Source organism: Apteryx mantelli, chromosome 12, assembly GCF_036417845.1.
Source record: "Apteryx mantelli isolate bAptMan1 chromosome 12, bAptMan1.hap1, whole genome shotgun sequence".
Classification (NCBI taxonomy): domain Eukaryota; kingdom Metazoa; phylum Chordata; class Aves; order Apterygiformes; family Apterygidae; genus Apteryx; species Apteryx mantelli.
In genome coordinates, this window is record NC_089989.1 from 9,400,892 (window position 1) to 9,422,456 (window position 21,565).

At 36.7% G+C, this 21,565-nt stretch overlaps 1 protein-coding gene across 2 annotated transcripts in view; it reads right to left on the bottom strand.

The window, feature by feature from the left end:
- Window positions 1-405: 405 nt before the first annotated feature.
- Window positions 406-21,565, bottom strand: part of ATG7 (autophagy related 7) — a 125,505-nt gene continuing 104,345 nt past the window's right edge. For both annotated transcript variants that reach the window (XM_067303860.1, XM_067303859.1), the window contains one exon: window positions 406-2,789. In XM_067303860.1, the coding sequence (XP_067159961.1) occupies window positions 2,757-2,789 (33 nt within the window). In that variant the 3' untranslated portion in view covers window positions 406-2,756. The remainder of the gene's footprint in view (window positions 2,790-21,565) is intronic.

Sequence of the window (21,565 nt, forward strand, 5' to 3'; positions counted from 1 at the left end):
CCATGAACTTTCAAAACACTCAGGAACAAAAATTATGTCCATAGTTCTCCATCGAGAACTGTGGTTTTCGGACAGTATCAAATGACTCCCCAGATGCGATATATAGGTAGCAAAGTTGCCGTCTGTGACATACAGTGCCACCCATCCCACCCACACTGCCATATAATGCCATTACATTTGTTAGTTTAGGAAGAAGAGTTGCTTCCTCTGAGGCTGCTCATTCCCTCTTCCTGATGGATTGGGTAAATCCCTGAAAAGCCAAGGTAGCTGTTAGGTTTTACAACAAAAAGATGAGTTCTGGCTTTTCACTGATGCCTAGGAGGTCATGGCAGCACAAATAAAACTTAACTTCTACCTCCGTCATGAAGGAAGCTCAAAGTTTAGCTTCTTCCATTAAACCACAATAACAGCAGATGAAAGGACTGTGCTGAATTCCTGCCTTTAAGTGCATACAAGCCAGGAAATAAAAGCGTTTAGCTGTTAATGGTAATTGAGTGTGCTTCTATTCATTTAAAAGTATTCTCGTGATTTCTCACTCAGTAAATGCTTAGAAATCATTGTAAAAGCAAAATAAGAACAATTCTGTTTTGCAAGGAGAAAGAAAATAATATTGAAGTTAGACAACGGAAGTTATTCCAAGTCAAACTGAAGTGTTTCTGAACATCAGAGACATCTGGGAAGCATATGTACAGGAAACAGCTCAGCCTGAGAGAGTTGTATGTTACTGAAATTACAGAGGTAAGGAAACATCATATTAACCCTGAGTTTTGAACCTTTAGGTCTTGTATACTTCTGCAGTTAAATAGATACTTTCAATGTAAAGATACAATGCAACTTTAACAGAATATCAAGATTTCACATATTTAAAATAATTATTAATGTTTATCAAATTTCAGGAAAGATGTTTAGTTTTGAGGTTTCAGATAACCAAACCTGCAAAAACTGCAGACTTTTGCATTCCACTCTCAGCAACTCCAGAAGATATAAATGCAGATCTCTCATTAAACTACCATGGTACTGGCTCATGATTCCAGTTGGACTACAGCATGGCTAGCAAAATGCAAATCATTTGAGATCATAAGTAGTTATGTACATTAACACAGTCTTTTAAAATGGACACTGCATGTTATCAGCCCTATTGTTCATTACCAGCCCATTTAAAGATGTTTCCTATATGATTACTAGTCCTTTTAAAAATATATTTGACTCATATATATTTCTATATTACAATGAAGTTAGTTATATAAGACATTCCCTTAGGATTACTTAATAAATGTAGACATGATTAATATGATAACTAAAAAAATACAAAAAATAACTATTTTTAGACACTTCATGCAAACCTCAGCATGTTTCAATAAATCTTCTTTTATGATCAGAATATGGGAGTTGAAGATATCCTTGCTTTCAGGCAAATTTGACCTGATAGAACTTCCTCAGATGCTGCATAAGAGAAAAGCTGTGAAATTATCTGAACCAGATATTCAGAGCTTATGTTAAGGAAGAAACTAAAATAATTGGACTGACCAACTCATTTATATATATGGGAAATAAAGATTGTTTGTCAGTTTAAATATTTTGCATTTTTTTCGGAGCAAATTAGTCCTCAACCCCCACAATATAAAGCCATAAAAAGGATTTCAAATATGATTAAATATTTCTAAAATCTATTTAAAGATAAAACCCAATAGACTCATTTTCAATTTGACAGAATTGTAGTTGATATTTTACAAATTCTTTTTTTTCCAGTTATCTTTTAAACTCGGGGATTCTCAAACTATTGCTTGTGCATAATCTGTGAAGCCATTTCTGATGCTGCAAAAACTGAAATACTTAAAATCCTACCAAAGGAAAATAGAATTAGTGTTTTTTTTAACACCCATAAAATACTGCATGACAGCATCTAAGAATGGCAAAGTTAGAGAAACAATTTTTTACTCCAGTGATGCACTTCTCTATAAGCTGTGACGGAATCAGTGATCCACCCTTAAAGTGATTTTGACTGTGTAACAGGTCTTTCTCTAAGCTTCAGGGGAGCCTAACCATGATACCAACACATTTTGGTCTTTCCTGTGTAAATATAAGTCAAACCACATTTTATCTATAGCATGAAATTAGGAGTTCTTTACAGAGAATACCATCTCCATTGACACAGGCAAGAACACTCACTGTAACAAAGAAAAGGGAATCAATTGTACTACAAATATGTACTTTGAAAGAGCAAGCAATGTGGTGTAGGCTGTAGGTACAGGTTCTTTAATTACCCACTCCCAGTCTCCTTTAAATAAGAACGCAGTTTAACTCCCAATAGCAAAATATTCTTAGCCTTAATAATAAATTCTAACTAAAGAGGTCCAAATCTTGTAGAGATAAAAAAAAAGACAGTGAGACATGCTGCTTAAACATGTCTATCAACAAACAAAATAAAATCTGGGACAAATAAAACACTGAAGTCTACTTAAGCAGCATATTTTATATGTAAGCCATATTTAGAAACTAAAAGAAAAAAAAAAGCAAGAGGAGATTTAAGCATAACCACATTGCTTTAGTTATTTACATCATAAAAATGAAAATGTGGAGAATTACACCCACAGCAGACTGCTTTTATGGTGAAGATATTCATGTCAGAATATGGATTATATTTGTTTGTATTTCTAACAGTCAGAATAGGTAAGCAATCATTAACTTGTCAAATAACAGATAAAGACAGCACTGCAGTCCAAAGTAGGTCATCTTCCACCTTATTCAGCTGGCTTTCAGACTGTTTCATCATCACTCATGTCCCAGATCTGCAACAAAAAAGGAAGTTTAATTTCACTTTGGAGTTTAAATATGTTTTCAATACACCCTTATGAAATCAATTTTACTATTTAAAAGGAAGAATATCATTTATAGACTGTTGACTAGGACCAATGGAGCTTAACATTCAAACCAATTCAGTGTTTTTTCCCAGTCAGTTAACGATCTGCTCACCAATCACTATTTGTAATCTTTCTGGCTTATTTTAAAGTATACATTTCAGCATTTGTTCCTGAACTGTCAGTTTGACTATTTGCTATTCATTATTATTTACAGTTTTCAGTAGAGCAAGTAGCTATTTTGTTTTCGCTTGCTGATTTATTGGCACATATTTAATCTGGAAAATAACTTAAATAGCACACTTCTACTAGAAGTGCAGAAAATTTTCAAGACATCCATGAGGAACTAACAGTTCTCCAATACTTGATTTTGCACCCGGTCAAATATTAAAATCTCATAACCAGCAGCATAAAGATGAAAAGTTATGTGCAAACTTGCTCTTTCTTGTTGTTTGATACATTCAAAAACCACGTGGATTATTTCTGCAGTAGGATATAATTGTACTTTTACTTTAAGTACATTAGGTGTTCCTAGATTGGGGGGGGGGGGGGGAGAAAAGTGATTTTCACAGAGCACCAAGGAATCCTAAAATCCTGATCATACTAAGATGAATGTTATAAATTCATACCCATTACGAGGGAAGAGAATGCATGATGGTAAAAAAAAATTACATGGACTAGCAAGCACAACTAGAAAAAACAAAATATGAGCATATTCTGTACACACCCTAAAAGCTTTTTCTTCCAAAGTAATGCAGGTGCTCTTAAAAGTTTTTTTTTTTAAATGACTTTTTGGAAGCTTAGCTCATTGTTACACTAATGGCAAATACTCTTCTTCCACTTGGCAGGACTGTATTAGTTTGGGATCAGGACTAACTAACCTGGCTACATAACTTTAAGCTGGATTTGGCTCAGAACTGTTTGGTCCTGACCACTTGTACAGCAAGCTCATGGCTGCCAGCAAAACGCCAACAGTACGTAAACACCTCCTGAATGTCATTTGAACCATTTTTAAAACATTCAGAGTTCAACACAACAAAAATTGTATATTTAGTAGAAAACTTTACAATGGAGAATATAGAGATAATCAGGGTACAGCAAGTCTTGGCAATATTTTAAATTTTTTACATGAGATAAACTAATTCTGTTTGTAAAGTTAGCTTGCTTTAACAAATGTGCATTCTCCTCCCCAATAAAAAAAATACAAAGATGTGTGAAGTCATTTTGCTACATGAGAACAGAAAACAACATCCAAATAATTCCTTTCCAAATCTTTAAATTTGCATTATATCTCATATTTCTGGGATTGAAAGGAATATGGGTAACTTTTCCCTTCTCTTTTTCCAAATTATAAACAAGACAAATTTGCTGTACTTAATAGCATTACGTTTATCAATTAAAAATGAAAAACGAGATATACCGAGGTGATCTACTGCTTGACATTATCATACTATTGATTTTACAGTCGTACCTAAGACTTCTCTCTGACGTGGCGCGTTTCAGATTTGCCTAAGCTAGCAGCATCACCGGGGGAGCCCCCGACCTTTCTGCCTGCGAGAGCAGCAAGGCCGTTCCCGCGGCAGACGCTGCTCTAAAGGGTGGGCTCCTCGCTGGAGACGGCCCAGCAAAAAGGAGCAATATCAGTCTTGTTGTCCTGGTGGAAAATCACATTCAGTCTGTCTGTCCCAGAAGGTACGTTGTGTGTTGGCATAAAGTGGCCCACTAAGTTCTTCCCTCATTTCACATCCTGACCACTAAGAAAACACCTACCAAAAGACAGACAGAATGCCAGCATATTTTTAGGCTGTAAAATCTTCAGGGCACAAAGTAGCACTTTACATGTGTACAGTGCCCAGCGCAACGGGGCAGTGTCCCTGGCTGGTCTGCAAGCACTACTGTTAGGCAAATAATAAACACAAACCATAACATTTCCATACAGGCAATAATGAATATTTACCTATAACTTTAATAAATTTTATTATAACAAAGTTTGTATTTCTTGAATTTGGAAATGTTCTGAAAAAAGCACTTCATATCTGACTCCAGAAAATTATTACTCACATTAAATCAAATATTCTTATGCGGTGCTACAAGCTACATGAAATGAAAACTCTGAACAGCAAGATTTTCTCAATTCCTAGAAGCGTTGCAAAATGGTGGTGCACATCCTTATGGAAAATACTGAAGGAACAGCTTGTTTACAAAAGGAAAAGAGAGTTTTCATCCTGCCTAGATGAGCAGTTCGGAGCTTGCCAAGGCAAATAGAAATGTCCAGCTCACCAGTCAGGGTCAAGGATGTGGAAAATAAATACAAAAAACAAAACCTTTAAATAGAGTTTACGGTATGATTCAAACTGGCAAAAAGCAAGAAATCCAAAGTTCAGACTGATAATCCATCTTTGACTAGCCCACTCTAATTTTTGGAAAAAAACAAAACCAAAACAAAACAAAAAACCAAAAAACCCATAGATTTAACCCTCGCACATCCTCCTCTCTGACAGAGAGGCACAATAAATACTTTTGAAGACGCACCATGAAGGGATTCAAAGGGCAAAGGGAAAGAAGCCAACCAGCAGTCCTGACAGTCATCTTTAGCTCCTGAAGAGAGAAGCCAGGAGCTTTGCCAGCGTTCCCCGGCTCTGGGCTTTCCCGTGTCAGCCCCTCGTTGCCAGGGTGGGCGAGAAGGCAAGTGCACTTGCTGGTTTTGTGTGTGTGTTTGACAAAAAAAGGCTGGTCAGGGTGCCAGTTACACTGGTAATTTTGTGATATGAAAACGCTTTCACCCAGGAACTGCCTAGTAATTCCTTAATTTCTGTAAAGCAAATAAACACATCCATGTGTGCGTGTCTGCACTACTCTACCTCCCACACAGTACAAACAGCGACCCTGACTACACTGTCATTTCTTTCTGTTGCAACCAAAGGGAAGAATGCAGCGCTCTAACAGTCAGGGACAGGCAACACTTAGTCCTCAAGTTATTTGAGGCCCTCTCCATCTTAACACTAGTAAGAATTTTTTTATATTGTCTTGAACTGTATCTAGCTTTACATAGCAATAATGTGAAGGGTCTGATAAATACTACTCCTTATTTGTGAAATATATCTTGTTATCTGAGTAACCTCTGCTAATCACAGAATCACAGAATGGTTGAGGTTGGCAGGGACCTCTGGAGACCATCCAGCCTAACCCCCCTGCTCCAGCAGGGTCACCTAGAGCAGGCTGCCCAGGACCATGTCCAGTTGGGTTTTGAATATCTCCAAGGATGGAGACTTCACAACCTCTCTGAGCAACCTCCATGGAATTAAGACGCTAGATATACAATACTGTTAACAATAGGACAAAAGTGGATGAAAGAATTATATTTAAATTAAATATTCTCCTATCTAAACTATGCCTCTTTTCTAGGAATCCTTTAACAAAAATATCTGCAAAAAGACTGAACTGGGGTTCGCAGGTATTTAAACACTATGCAAACATCCTGGACTGAGCTTTTCTTTTTAACATTTGAAAATTACCCTATCATCTTATTTCCAGAACAGACTTTCCCCTACTGCAATGACAGGGCAACTAAGCAAGTAGTATAAGGTGGTTTTATGTGCATAACCATCCTTCAAATAGCATAAGCAACCTCAGAGACACGCTTTCCAAGCAATCACCACCACAGCTCTGAACATTGAAGCTTACTAAGAGCTGCCTTGCTAAATGACACACATGGAGGGGAGAGAAGAACATGAAACAGAAAGGGAAAATTTGATACCAAAGTTAACGATTGCACCTGAGCTTAAAGAGAACAAGCTACATATAGTGAGGATAAGAAGTTGTAATGTGTTAAATGCCAATGCTGATAACTAAACTATAATACATCACAGGCAATAATAGCGATAAATCTTACCATGAAAAGACATTTAAACTATATAGTCTATAACCATGCAAACTGTAGTTATTACTTAAAAGAGTGAAATTTTTAAGAGCAGAAATCATGAAATACAGAAAGCCATAAAAGACAATGTCTAAAATGACTGCTTATTTTGCCAAGCATCTGATGTCCAATTAAAGCTGTGAATTCAGATTTTGTTTTCAGTTCTCTTCCATCTTATAATACACCTGGGTGAGTCAATCTAAATGCAGCTACAGGTAATGACAGGGGAGGTCATAAAATAGGAAGATAATAAACCAGCTGTCAAAACTAACAGAGTTTGTACAAACCTGGACAGACTATCCAAGTGCACGTTTCTTCAAGTATCTCTTGTATATTCAAACTTCTGTGTAGTAGTCCTTAAAATTCAGGTGCTAATTATGTCTATTCAGGATAACAGAACAATTTTTGCACTTGTTTTCTTGAAATGACAAGTATTATTTTCTTACATAAATAGGGAGGATGGGAAAAAAGACCTGTGTATTAAACTTAACTGCTCACAAGTTTCCAGTCACTGATTTTACACAGCTCCAGATTGCACGTTCAATAAAACCTACTGAATAGTGAGTTTTCCATTTCCTTCCTACAACAAGAATACCTGGCACCTGAAATTTGACTTCCATGACAATGGTTCCAAAATCAGAGTTCACATACTGTAGTGGCTTTACATCTTAGGATTAACGTATGTAATTCAAATAGATAACTACTGTTTATCTTACAAATAAACTTGCAACAACATAAATGTATCCTTAGAGGATTTTAGAAAGTTTCTTGCTGGCATGAATCTAGCAACAATCACCACAAAAACGGTTACCCCACTGGAAAAAAGAAAGAAACCCCCCCCCCCAAACCTGACCCTCACTATTTTTCCACACATAACTGAGATAAATTTACATACACATGTACCAAAACACTCTCCTTAGAAAAACAGTTCTATTATGCAAATCACAGTATTTCCTGTATTACAAATGCTCCAAATATGGTAAAGAGTAAAATTCTACAGGCAGAGGTAAGGCTGAAAATTAGACACTATCTATATGAAACAGCATAGCTGAGTATCATGTACGAACATACAGCTTCTAAAATCAATAAAGACTTAACATAACCCTAGCCCTTGATTTAGAAATGCATCCTTACTCAGGAAAGCAAATAAATGAAAAAAGTAAGCATTCAAGCATATGTTTAAGGCAACTAAATTATTTTATAGTTATAAAATGTAAGCTTTTTGATAGATACTAGGTTAAGCATGTGCTTTTGTTCTATGCTCAGCTAGAGAGAGAATACATCAGAACTTCTGGCAGTCTAACTTGCTTTACAAAATTTGTGTATCTAAATACACTGCGCATTCCAATGAGCTAGCCATAACAGGCTGTATTAACAATCCTGGTGCGATTCTTTCAATAGTCTTCCTGGTCCACTGACCATATCTTTCAGGAACAGCAACAGGAAAGAAATTGCAGTTTGGAATTCATTAAATGCACACAAGTTCTAAACAGCAACTCCTAAATTTCATGGTTTGGACCGAGGGACAATAACTATAAAGTTCAGCACCCACCTTTCATCTTGGATACTTCCTGTACAGTGAGCACCACGCTTTATCTTACTGAAGTTGAAAATATCTCAAACACTTCACACACTTAATTTCTTACCCTTCCACCTTTCCCACAGGAAAAGAGACATAAATGAACAAGCAACATGAATAGTATTCTACAATGATGGGAGCATTTAGCTTTCTTCTAAATTTATACCTAGATGCATGACAGAGCCTGCATAGTACAATAAAGTATCTTCTTTGCTATCTAAGAAAGCAAGGTAACACATCTAAGTAAGTATTCACTCTTGCTCCCAGCGGCAAGAGCTTATCCTACGGTAACTGCCGTGGTCACCCAGTCCACACCCCCACTGTTCTTTTCCAACAGATTGCTAGTTCTGGTGCAGGACACAGCTAAATTTTTCTGAAGTGGCTGCTTACTTGCTGTAATGACATTATAGCCAAAACCAGGTTTGTTTTACCTCACAGCTTAAACCGCAGAGATTCAGTACCTTGTACTTCAGAAAGTGAGATGTCCCTGCAACTAGGACAGGAATCCCTACAAGAAAGGATAGCTGGGAGTCAGGAATCATTACAGCCACCCCAAAGGAAACTGTTTCAAGTAGTGAGTCAGGGATTTACGCATACTTCTGACAAAAGCACACAGTTATACTCTCTTATCTCAGAACTGCACATTTATGTAAAAGATTAACTACAGACTATGGTATGAGACACTTCTGACTTCAAGTTGATACAAAAATTATATACCTAAACACAAAAAAATCAGGGTTATAAAGAAATTAATTAAAAAAAAAATCAAAGCCAAGGGTTTATTTAAATACCAGGTAGGGAAGTAGTGGATATTTTTTCTAGAACCCTGTATATAACGGTCTTATCCTAGCTGTATCATGTTAGAGACTCAACTATTGCCTGCTAGCTCACACTGCTGACAAATTCCTGGAACCCCTAGTATCTAAACAAGTTCTTATTTTCTGCCTCTGCTGAAAACTTCAGAGCCTTTCCTCTCCTAATGGTTCACTACCTTGCAATCCAATCCAATCCAATCCCTTCAACTTTTTATTTTTTACAATGATGGTGTCACCCACTGATGCCTGTTTTCCCTTTACAGCCTTTCCAAAATTCAGCCCATAATCATAGTAAAATCCAGGTTGAGGTCATGAGGTATTCTCATCTTGATCACAGCCAACAGCAACTATTATTCTTTGAGCTTCTCTTATACACAGTACTCTTCAATATATCCATAATCCTTCTCATGCAAACGAGCCACCTCCCCTTCCATGTGAACTGCAAAAAGTACCTCTCTCAATCACTGCACTGATTTCCACCTTGTCTGCTGTGATATGTTTAAGAATCTTGTCATGCCCTTTCAGGACATCTCTTCTTGTTCCTGTAATGCTCTTCTTTCTGTCAAAGATACAGATGTCTAGTGTTGTATTTTCCGTCTTTGACTTATTTATTTATATTTGTAACCTTTTTATCCAGAGCCTAGGTTTCTGTGAGTCTGGGACCCTGAGACCTGGGGATCACAAATTCTTTTGGAAAACATCCTCTTCCAAGAGGGGCTTTCTACTCTGACTGACCTACTTACACTTGAGCTATTAGTGCAGCAGTTGGTTCACATGCAGAGTCAGCAAGCTCCTTCAGATGCAGTCTTAGTCAGCTCATACACTTGAAGCCAGGCATTTTCTAAATAACTTGCAGAACTGCAGCCTGAAGGCTCTAAATACTTTGAAAGATATATTTAAATTCCAAAAGGGAAAACGGCAAGTAAACAGTACAGAAAGATTTTTTCTGTTTACACTGTAAATTTTTGGATAGACAAATGCTATCTAACGATATGTTCCAGAGATATACAAACAGTAGCACTCAACAGTAATTAGTCCCTTTTTGTTTTACAGTATTCTTATGTGCTTCATTGGATTATTGTATCAAAAAAAACACTCATAGAAAGATTAAATTTTTTTTTCTTTTTTTTACATGTCTCAAATATACTCTAACAATCCAATAAAAGAAACAAAAAAAATGCATACTGCTTTTTCTGCTGTAAAAATGCCACAGACACGTTTCCTTCTATTGTTTCTTGTTGTACCATGAAAAAACTACAGACAGAAGCAGGCAAATACAAAACCAGTTTCTCACCCCCTCCAGAGTAAGTATCCTTTAAAAGTACCTTAGGGCTGAAAAGGCCATTTTTCTGGGCGTAATACCTCAGTTGTTGGAATAAGGTTTCCCTAACAGCATAGTATCTACTGTGAAAGTCTTTTCTTCAGGCTTTTAAAAACTGAAAACAAACAACCCCCCCCCCCCACACACACACACGCACACCAAGTAGATTTGATGATTGCTAATTTTCCTATTTTGTGCCAGACTTTATACTTCATTTTACTACTACCAAGAGCCAACTACCTAATCAGAACATGTGTTTGAACTAAGTCAAATCAATGTAAATATTGTCAGAGTAACAATTACCTCTGATATAAACCCTTTGAATTTATTAGCAGAAACTATAGTGGATCCATTTAGTAAAAGAAAAAGGAAGAGAAAACAGAAATAGAGTAAGGGAATGACTCCCTGGTCATCAAATACGGTTTCTGTACTCCCAGGATCATATCTCACAGGATTGTATTTCACTTCATATAATCTTTCAGAAATGGAAATGTTAAAATAGCCAAAGGTTATACACTTCTGCCACTGACTCTTAGCCCTGGAAAAAAAACTGAAAGTCTATTTCTAGTATAGATGACAAATGATACTTTATACAAGAAGCATTACCTTTACAGAGTCAACGAGAACTTCTTGTGTTCAAATTCAAATCCTCATGAGATTTGAACAATTACAAAATGAATATATAAGAAAAACACAGACAAACAGAATGGAAAGATGTTATAACTCACTGAAAACAGGTAGGATATGAAAGTAAATATTCAAAATTTTCAGTCATCTTCCTTCTTTGATGCTCCCAGAATTTACATTAAAAATAAAAATATATACAGGTCTATATTCATTATATTTCTAAATCCTGGAAAAAAATTCACAATGTAGATGTAAAAATACATTTGCTTTCAAGGGTTCCACAGACTTATACAGGATATCTAGATCATATGCATAAATTGATCTCTCAGAAGAATTATCACCATCTATACATCTGAGGCTTTGCCATTCCAACGACACAGACTTTATTTGTTTTGCTGTAAATCAATAGCTTGCCTTGTTCCACTACATCTTTTTAATTCATGGAAATGCATAATTCTTGTCTAAACCTTGTAAACGGGCTTTCAGGTCATACAGAATCATACTTTGACAGTTAATGATTAAAAAAGAGCAGAAGTTTAACTACACAACCTATTCAATTGAGTTTCAGAAATAAACAATTCAGACAAACAATCAAGGGAGTATAAAACATAGGTACACTTAAGGTACACTCAACAGGCTAATATGGGATCACAGAATCATGGGCTGAGCTAGGTTGGAGGGCAGGCACCTCTGGAGGTCACTTAGTCCAGCCCTCCAGTCAAAGCAGGGCCGGCTAGATCAGGGGTATCTGTGAGATTTCATGAGCTCTCTGGGCAACTTGTTCCAGTGTTTGACCACGCTCATGCTGAAATTTCTTTCCCTTCTATCTAACTGGAATTTTCCATGTTGCAGCTTTAGGCTGTTACCTCTCACACTTTCACTGTGCACCTCTGAGAATGAGCTCCATTTTCTCCGTACAGTCCCAATAAGTAGCAGAGGAACACAATTATATATTCTCCTCTTAGCCTTCTCTTCTTGAGACTTAACAAATTCAGTTCTCTCAGCCTCTCCTTGTACATCATACAGTCTAGGCCCCTAATCATCTTGGTGGCTCTACACCAGACTCATTGCAGTATGTCAACTTTATTCACTTACCTGACATCTGGAAGACTCAAAAACATTTAGTAAAGTTTGTAACTCTACCAACTGTAAACAGACATTCTTCATAAAAATAGGGAAATGTGAAATGATATATCCATGTATAATAATTTCTTATTTGAAAGATCCTAAATTTGAGAAGAAAATGTAAATATTATCTTAATAAACAAGACTTACAGATCATATGAGAAAATACACAGAGACAAATACCAATGCAATTTTCACTAGCATGTAATCCCACCATATGTCTGGCTAGACTATATGGAAATTTTAGAGTTTGTAAAGGGTTTTTTTTGTGTGTTTCTGTTTGGATACACACAGAAACTTCAGATAACGTACACTGACAGGTAACTAACAAAAAACACCCTTACATTTGTATACGTTTCCACTAGCTTGGTGTGAACACAGTTACACAACTCAGCTGGAATTAAGGTGATTTAGAGTTAGGAAAATTTAACATGTTGAATGAGCAGGTGGGGTGAGGTATGGGGATAAAGGATAAGAACAAGGTTCTGTAAAGCATCAATTGGTATACGTGCTGGTTAGTAGAGGAATAAATAGAAAGCAGTAGCAAAAGGCTTTGAACTTTCAGGTTCTTATCAAAAAGAGACAGTGTATAAACAGAACCACCACCTCAGTCCCTAACCAACTGAAGATGGACAGACCATTCAACCAGGGGATCCATGGTCAAAGAGGGTAATCATAGTTGTTTAATACTTATAGCACTTACCTAGCTCTAATCTTTCTGCCTGTAAATGGCTGACGTCTAGACTCAAACTGGTCCAGGAAACTCACCATATTAATTCCAAGTCAGGTACATACATACAAGCCAGTAATAAGTGACTGAAATGGATGTCTTCTTTGATCTAGAAAGTTCTTTATAACTCTTCTTCCATCCTCTTTTTCAACTTCCATTCTCCTCCATCCTGTTTATCAGTATCTCCCACCTAGTTTCCTTGTTAGCAGTTTTCCTACAGCTACTTATTGACCTCTTCCAAAAATCTTCACACGATGCAACTGTCTCCATAGCTTATGCCCATATGCAGTAACTTGCCTGTCTTTAAGCCCGCTTTTTGCATTACACAGTGAAAGGCAAATCCTCAAGAATTGTCTACTGCTGGTAGCTCTCCTTTACCTCTGAACATAAGATTAATCATCTCTTTAAACAAAGACCATCTTTGTCAAATTTACCCACAACCGCTGCGTATTTTTGGATGTGCCCTGTATCTTTATCATCACTGCTTCTTTATAGCACTAGCATGGTTGACAGGGCAACATCTGCTTCCAATCTTTTAAGCAGCTTGAAGAGTCTAAGTTTTAAAGGTACACCTCTATTCACCCAATAAACCAGACAGCCCTCACATTCAAAACAAATTCAGATCCTAAGTGGATGGCTAGTCAGCAGGGAACACATTTCTGGATATGCATCCTGACAGCCTGTGTGAAGACCAATCATCTTCCCACCATTCTTCATGGTGACACAGATCTGGGATGGAGGGAGGAACTAAGATTGACACACTCAAACCATGTCATGTGTCAGGAGGGGGGAATGCCAACTGCTATGAAGACCCTTCTGTACTGGAAAAGTCTCCCTCCTCTTTACTTTCAAAAAACCCAACACATAAAAAGATACCCACAGAAATCCATGAAGTTCTGACGACTGATTAAAAAGTGCATATGCCATTTTCAGATGAGACAGGGAACTCTGTAATAATAAAAAGCATTACTGGAAGATTGCCTAACTCACCTCTGAGCCATGTCTCAATTCTATGCCTAAGGCAGTTTTTTATTTGACCAATAGTATTCTATCTTTGAAAGTGAAGCATGGAAACAAGCAAAATGCATTACTCTAAATATTTCTGAATCAATAATAACGATCCTTTTCACCTCAAATCCCACCACCAGAAAATAATATTTAGCAGAAAAACTGACACAGACTTCCCACCTTCTGTTATGTCATCTTATATGGACTTTTTGCATGCATCTTTAGTGTAAACGTATTTCCTCTAGTGCAGTGTATATAACACGTAACAAATAGAAAACTTGAAAAAGTATCAAAATGTTGTTTTATTGAAATTTGAGTTATGCAGTGACCTCACTGACCTCATCATTGCTTCTGAGGAGACCCATGCACTGTTTACACAACATTGCTATCTTGAGGAGGAAGCATCAAGAAACTATTGTAAACGTTCCCCTTCCTTCCCTTATGGAGAAAGGATACTCGTTATACAGGTACAATCTAAAATGATTTCTGAAGACACCAGTTGAAACTGAGTAAATAAAGGAAGATGGTTTGCAGTCTCAGAACACATAAATAATACTGTAATAGCCAGATTTTTATTTCATTTAATGCAGTTCAAAATCTTAGAGAAGATAAATGCATACGTATTAAAATCTTATATGTCAGTTTTCCTCCAAATTTATCTTCCTCCATTTGTCAAATAGGATAAAAATAAATTACACAGAAAACTGCAAAATCAGTAAAAGAGCACAACTAGTAAAACAGTTAGATATAAAGGGAGAGACGTTCTAGATATAACAGGCAGCTGAGACCTACTAAAACCCTACTGTTTCAAATGGATAGAAAATTAACATGAGAAAACAGAAGGTGTATCAGCAAAAACAGACTTCTCCAAGCACATTACCTCACTCAAAGTATTTCCTATGCCCATGCATTACACAGTTTTCTACATAATATAGGTAGCCTCAAGTTTACTTAGAATCCTCTTTAGTGACTCAGGTAACAGTTCTGAAGCCACAAGTCCAGCCTAGATTCAACTGAAAGTTTGTGCAACTGTCAGACTTATTTTTATGCTAACCACTGCCATTAATATGGAAACAACTGAACAAACAAGAATTTTGAGTATACTGTGCTCAGATTTTGGACTAGGAGGGTCTTACATGACTCTTAGGATTCGGTCATACTTTTCAGAATTGCTTTTGACTTTCTAACCAGTTAATTTTAATATCTGTTGGGCTAACAGGTCTTCTGCATATACTTGTATGCATCTTAGCTAGCAAATCTCAGTATTTAATATCCCTCCCCCCCTTTTTTTTCTAGATGTCTTGCTAGGCCTGTTTCAAGAAAGTGGAAACCCACTTGCTCTCCTATTGTTCTTTTTCATTCCCAGAGTGCAGTAAGAAAACAATATTCTAATTAGCTGTCGACTCTGTAGGCGAACCTTATTCAAACCTGATGGCACAAAAGTGTTCAAAGATGGCATGACCATGTCAAGTGATTTGTTTCTCTGAGTATAGCAACTTGTTCACCCATTCAAAATCAAATCCATTCTGCTGTACTTCATTATTTGGCACCCAATGGGAAGCGTTCTCTGAAAAAAAGGGAAATAAACTCAGCCCCTCCAGTGTAATCTATCTGGCACAAAACAATCTTTTTATTAAAAGTCTATTTAGTCTAGACAAGCTTAGAAAAGCACCGTTACTTACAACATTTCTACAGTATCATAGTAACACGAACGATGCAACATGCCACGCTCTGTAATGCACAGTACATTGCAGATGTGCTGTAGTAAAGGCTTCCAAATTGCTTACAAGCCAAACAGCTTGTTTTGGCTCCAAATGCTCTCTCCCCCCCATATGGGACTACTTTGATCTTTCTGCCTACTATATGAATGCAATTATATTCAGTTATGGGATCAACAGGGACTGCAGAAAGAACACATTAATCCCACTGTGAGCAACAGTGTGAGAAGCTACTTTTAAAAGTTTGATTGCAGGGCTGTGAATATAGTTAGGATGTTTTTGAAATGGGAATATAGACCAAGGCTGCTAAATGAATTTTCCATAAAATTCATCTTAAAACAGGCAACAGATGTCCTGCACTATTAACACACTCTTTTCTTCTTTGTTGCACTACATTTACATTATCTTAAATATCACATTTTTTCACTTCACCACCACCTCCTCTTCCAAAGAATGAACGAAAAAATACATACAAAATTATTTTGCCTCATTTTGAATAATAAAGTGTTTTAGTTCAAACATAAAAGTGTAATATACGGCAGGGCCCTCAGGCATATCTTCTCATGCTGTGATACCCAGCAGGTTGCACAAGCCAAGAGATGTCAGGTTACAACAGCATTCAGCTGAGAAAAATCCCCAGAAAACAAACTGCAGTAGAAAGCAGTGTTGGCATTTCACCAGCCTGCACTTCTCCTGTTGTGCCAAGAGGGACAGGTTCAAGCAGCAATTTGATGATATGCTGTGAGTGATGCTTCCTTTCAGGCAATATTCAAAACTTATGCTCATTTATAAATACTTAAGATCATCCCATACTTTAAAAATAGTTTGCTTTTCAGTAGTGAATAAGGTGATTCTCTTATTTTACTCAGTTTATAAAGCTCTTCAGTTCCTTACAGAACTTATAATAAACAGAAATTGGAAGGATCAGGTGATTCCATCTACTGGGCAGAGGAAAATTGAAGACTTGATATAAACCAAAACACAAAAGGTACTCCGTAAATAATCAAAATTTTAAGCTATTGTTTGCAACTCCTCCTTTTAAAATGATGAAATTTCTGATGAGCTCTCTCCAAATGTTAATTTAAATGTTTGGGTTTAAATTTGAGAAACAGAAGATTGTCTTGAACAACTACGATGTTGGCTTCAGGCAGGCAAATGACACTATCCAAAATAAATGTCTTACAAGAACTACTCTGATCACCTATGTCTTTACTTTGGCAATATATGACCCACCTCCTGGCTCTTGCTTTGTGTAAATGGGTGTACTTTTGCTGCACTGTGCCCATTAAAAAGCTGTATTCTGGCCTGCAGCTCCATATATGTTCATGCCATTCTTAACCCCTCTGACTAGCACCAATTTTTTTATAACATATTTTGGCTCCAAGGAATATCCTTACAGAAAGTCTGTGCTATAGTCATTTATTGCGTAAAGGAGAAGACGAAACAAAACAAAAAAACTAGCACATTGTAGATTTTTTCCCAGATGATTATTTTTCCAAAACATCCTCGCTGGGAACTCAGAAAAGTGATATAATTTTCTAGTTTCTATAAAGCAGAGCACACCTCTTGGGTTAGCCTTTCAAATGTCTGCTACTTTATCACTAAATTTATTTGAAAGCTCTTCTGTAATTCTGGTATTTCTCTTCTAGTGTGATAAACGAACAAGTTACAATTCTATTGAAACATTTCCAACATCTCCATAATGGAATAACAAAAATCTGTTGTAACTCAAAACTAAGCTTTTGATTTCCTCAAAATCCGAACTAATATTCTTCCCCACTTCTTATTACTGGTAACAAGAGAGATTTTCTAAAAAGCTATGTGGGAATTACAGTCATATCATGCCAAGTTTGTGGGTCTGAGACACTATGAAAATAGCATTGAGGAAAAAGGCTTTCAGAAGACAAAAATGGAGTTTGGTGTCTCCGCAACTGTGAGTGGGAAAGTATTAGTTAAGCACCAAGTAGTCAATTCTCCCTTTGAAATCACCTCCTTTTTTCTCCATCCTGGTAATTTAAACCATCCTGGATATTGGATTAGATTCTGCCTTTCCTTGAGCCACATATCCAGACAATTTTATACTGTGTCACAAACATTTTTAACATCGTCCTGTCTGTCCAGAGGTCCTTGTTAAAGCCCACATCATCTTATGCATTAAATTCCCTCGAATTTTCTCATTGTGCTGAGAGTTATGATAATTGCATCAACGCCATTCAAAGCACAGATTTACCATTTAGGTCTGTTATTTGTTATTCCAACTACAAATCTTTTGTTCGTTTGCTTGCATTTGTCTGATGACAATATATTCCCTCATGTATCTCAAACTCCTTGTCTTTGACTGTATGTTTTTTCTCTGTGAAGCCCAAGCCCTCTCCCAGCTCAAGCTTCAGACTACATCTCATCCTGCAATTAGGGAAAGCTTCAGCTGTGCACTCATCTATTTTTATCAGTTACCACAGAACTTTCTCCCACACTGCCCTATCCACAGGGGACAAACCCTCAACCAAAAGGCATACAGTTGATAGCTTGTTCTTTTATAGTCCTCACAACTTGATTCATCGTGCTCAGGTATCAAAGAAACAAGTGATAGGCTAGAATAAGTTTTGCTGTTGAAGCAGAACACAATTTGTTAGTACAGCTTCAAACTGTATAAGAAATGAATTTCATTTCTTTTGGCATTAAAACACAACAAAGCAGGAACTTAAAAATAGGAACTGTTTTTTTTTTTTGTTACCCTTCCACACAACATTTAATACAATGATTCCTGGTTGAGCCATGGTCTAGTTTCGTTCTGAAGATGAAGCAAAATTATCTTTTGTCTTCAAGTCACAAGCTGTTTCTTGCACTGCTAAGACTATGTAGTCAACAAAACCAAGCATAGCAAACCTTTATAAATCATTCTAGATCTGTACAGCTGTAACTGCAAGGATAAGCTGGTTCTGAATAGTGATTTTTATAAATCAGTACTCTATATCAAGAGGACATTCTCCAGGTACATAAAAGTTTTGAAAGGAAAAAAAAAAATCTTCCTACTCACAGATAGTTCATATAAAGGAACTATTTTAAGAATTAGGTCTTTTTCGATCAGCTGAAAAAAAAAGTAATTTCTTCTTTCTCCAGTATAAAATGTCAATTCAATAAGTCCCTTTAGGGAAATTTAATGTTTAGTGTTGCTTTGAATTTTTTTAAAAGTATCTTATAAAACTTTTTCTATTGGAATTATAAATTTCTTATAATTACACCTCAAGTCAAAAAACATACAAAACCCCAATGATTTAAACAAATAAAAAGCATATTAGATCAGATGCTTCAAACTCAAGCTAGATGTGATTTTTTTAATTCAAAAAGGATTTAATTTTTTACATATAAATAAATGCATGAAAGGATCCAAGGCTGAAATAAACAGAAGACCAAGTATCCAACAGTAAAGTATACAAGAAAAGCCTTCATGAAAACTTTTTTTTAAATTTGTTTTGCTTGATTTTGATTTAAACTATCTTGTAGAATTGAGGATAAAAGTTTAACAAGAAATTTAGGGAGTATACAGCATAAAAGACCATCGTGTTAGATACTTAGACAACTTCTAGGTAAAGTATTTTCTCTCTCCCTGTTCCAGCAAGTGACTGACTGTGGAATCAGGTACCAGGCTCCTCTGAGGAGAACACACAGAAAGGACAAAAGGCAACGGGCAGGAGTTGCAATAGGGAAATTCTGATCAGACATAAGAAAAACCTGTCAAGTAAGGGTGGTTAAGCACTGGAGCAAGTTGCCCAGAGATTCAGCCTTGCACTGAGGAGGAAGATGGACTAGATGACCTCCAGAGGCTCCTTTTCACTCTAAATTTTCTATGATTCTGTAATGTATTTAATAACTGTTTCTGAAAGACTGAATGATTAGCTCCCATAGTGTGTTGTAGTCATTTCCTGGCAATTCGATGTCTAAATACTGTCACTCTGGGTGACTTTAGTGACCCTCTGTATTCCTTTGCCTTTGTGGTAATACAGCTAAATTACAATTTCAACAACAACAAAAGGTCCAGAAAATTAACAAGCAATATTGAGGGTTAAACCCCCCCCCCCCAAAATTAACAATCGTATATCAGGTTTGGATCCTTATGCTTAACTGTCTAAAGTAGTTTCTTCTGAGAGTGTTCAATACTTTAAACCCAATAGCTTCACAACATTTTTCCAATTACCACTATCCATTAAATAAACAGATAGACATGAGAGAGGGTAGCCCAACCAAAAGCAAACAGGTTCGTTGGAGAAAAACACTGTATGTATCCAGCTTGGCAGCCTATCTCAACAGATAAATCACTATTCAGCCACTCTCAGGACAACACAGTTTTCTCCCACTAGAAGCCACTAGAGGAGGTAGATGGTCCAATTATATATATATACACACACACACACAATATAGAATATATATATATATATTCTATAACTACTTATCACAGGTCCATGAGCCTCAGTGAATGCACTCTTTAGCATGGTAAACATATCTTATTTCCTTTATATTAATGACTCTTCTGTTCCTTATGTTATTTAATTTGATAGCAAAAAGTTCCTGCTGACATCAGTTACAGAGCATCAACCCTCAGTTCCGTTTACACCCTGTGGACTATCACTTGAGAGCTCTAACCTTATATTCAACAACCTCCACACTAAAGCAAAAGTCTAAGCAGAGATTCTCAGATTCTTTCTGAGCCATGATGGCAGGAAAACTATCATGGTCATGAATAAGCATCACTGGGTTTTCTTGCTTTATTTTCATATAAGGCAAAGTTTGCTTTGTTGACCACGTAAATACTGCTCTCAGAGAATTAGAAAAATTAGAAGACTGGAAATGTTTTTCTTCATGCAAAGTCTAAGGTGCTCCTTGAAAAGTTCTTGAATAAACTGTAAGATGAAGAAAACACAAACAGCTAAAATATTTTTGCACAATTTGAAAAACTCCTCTACCAGTTGGGAACAAGCTGGAACATGCATGGGGCCCTGCACACACTGGCAAGTATCTTAATTGTTCAGAACAGTCAAAGTCTGTTTAGTCACGTCTGTTAAAGTAGGAAGGATATTAAAACATATCTATGCAGTCCGTTTCCACATAGGTCAATCAGTTCCTGAAACTTGTTTAAACCACTTCCCTCCAGCCAGAACAACACACATACAGACAACATTACGCAGGCTGGCCATACACCTGGCTAACAGACAAATAATCTTTTAATGGAAGCTCATGAATGAGTAATCAAAGAAACAATCTCAGAGTCCTACTAGCCAGGCAGTGGCAACACTTTTATACTAATGTCTGCGATGGATTTTGTAAGAGTCTAAGCATGCCTCAGTGAGATTTCAAAACAAGCACATTCAATGTTTGAGTCCCCACTGAGGGCAGCAATAATGTATTTAAAATGCACAGTGAACCACACCATGGCGAACAGAACAGGCAACATCTGAAACTGGCAGATGAATCCAAATTGGTTTCTTCATTTAGAAAGGATGGGGCAGGTAACAGAATTCTTTCTGAGCTATCCTAGCAAGTTTTCTATCCCTGTTTCAAAATGGCCCAAAGCTATTCTTCCACAGAACACACTGCATGACACAATAGATACTCAAAACTGCATTTGAGGTGGAGCTCATGCAAATCAGCTGGGCAAGGAGTAAGTGCAGTCTTGTGCTCTGCAAACAACCAAACATTGTTTCCCTACTTTGGCAGTGGTACCTCGATTTTTCAACATATACTTTCTTTTCAGTATATTCCCATGCTGTAAGGAGAAGAGCTTTACAATAGAATTAATGTATTTGTGTACTGATTATGAAATGGTATGGGAAGTGTCAGCGCTGTGGAGAGCAGCATCATGATGACCTT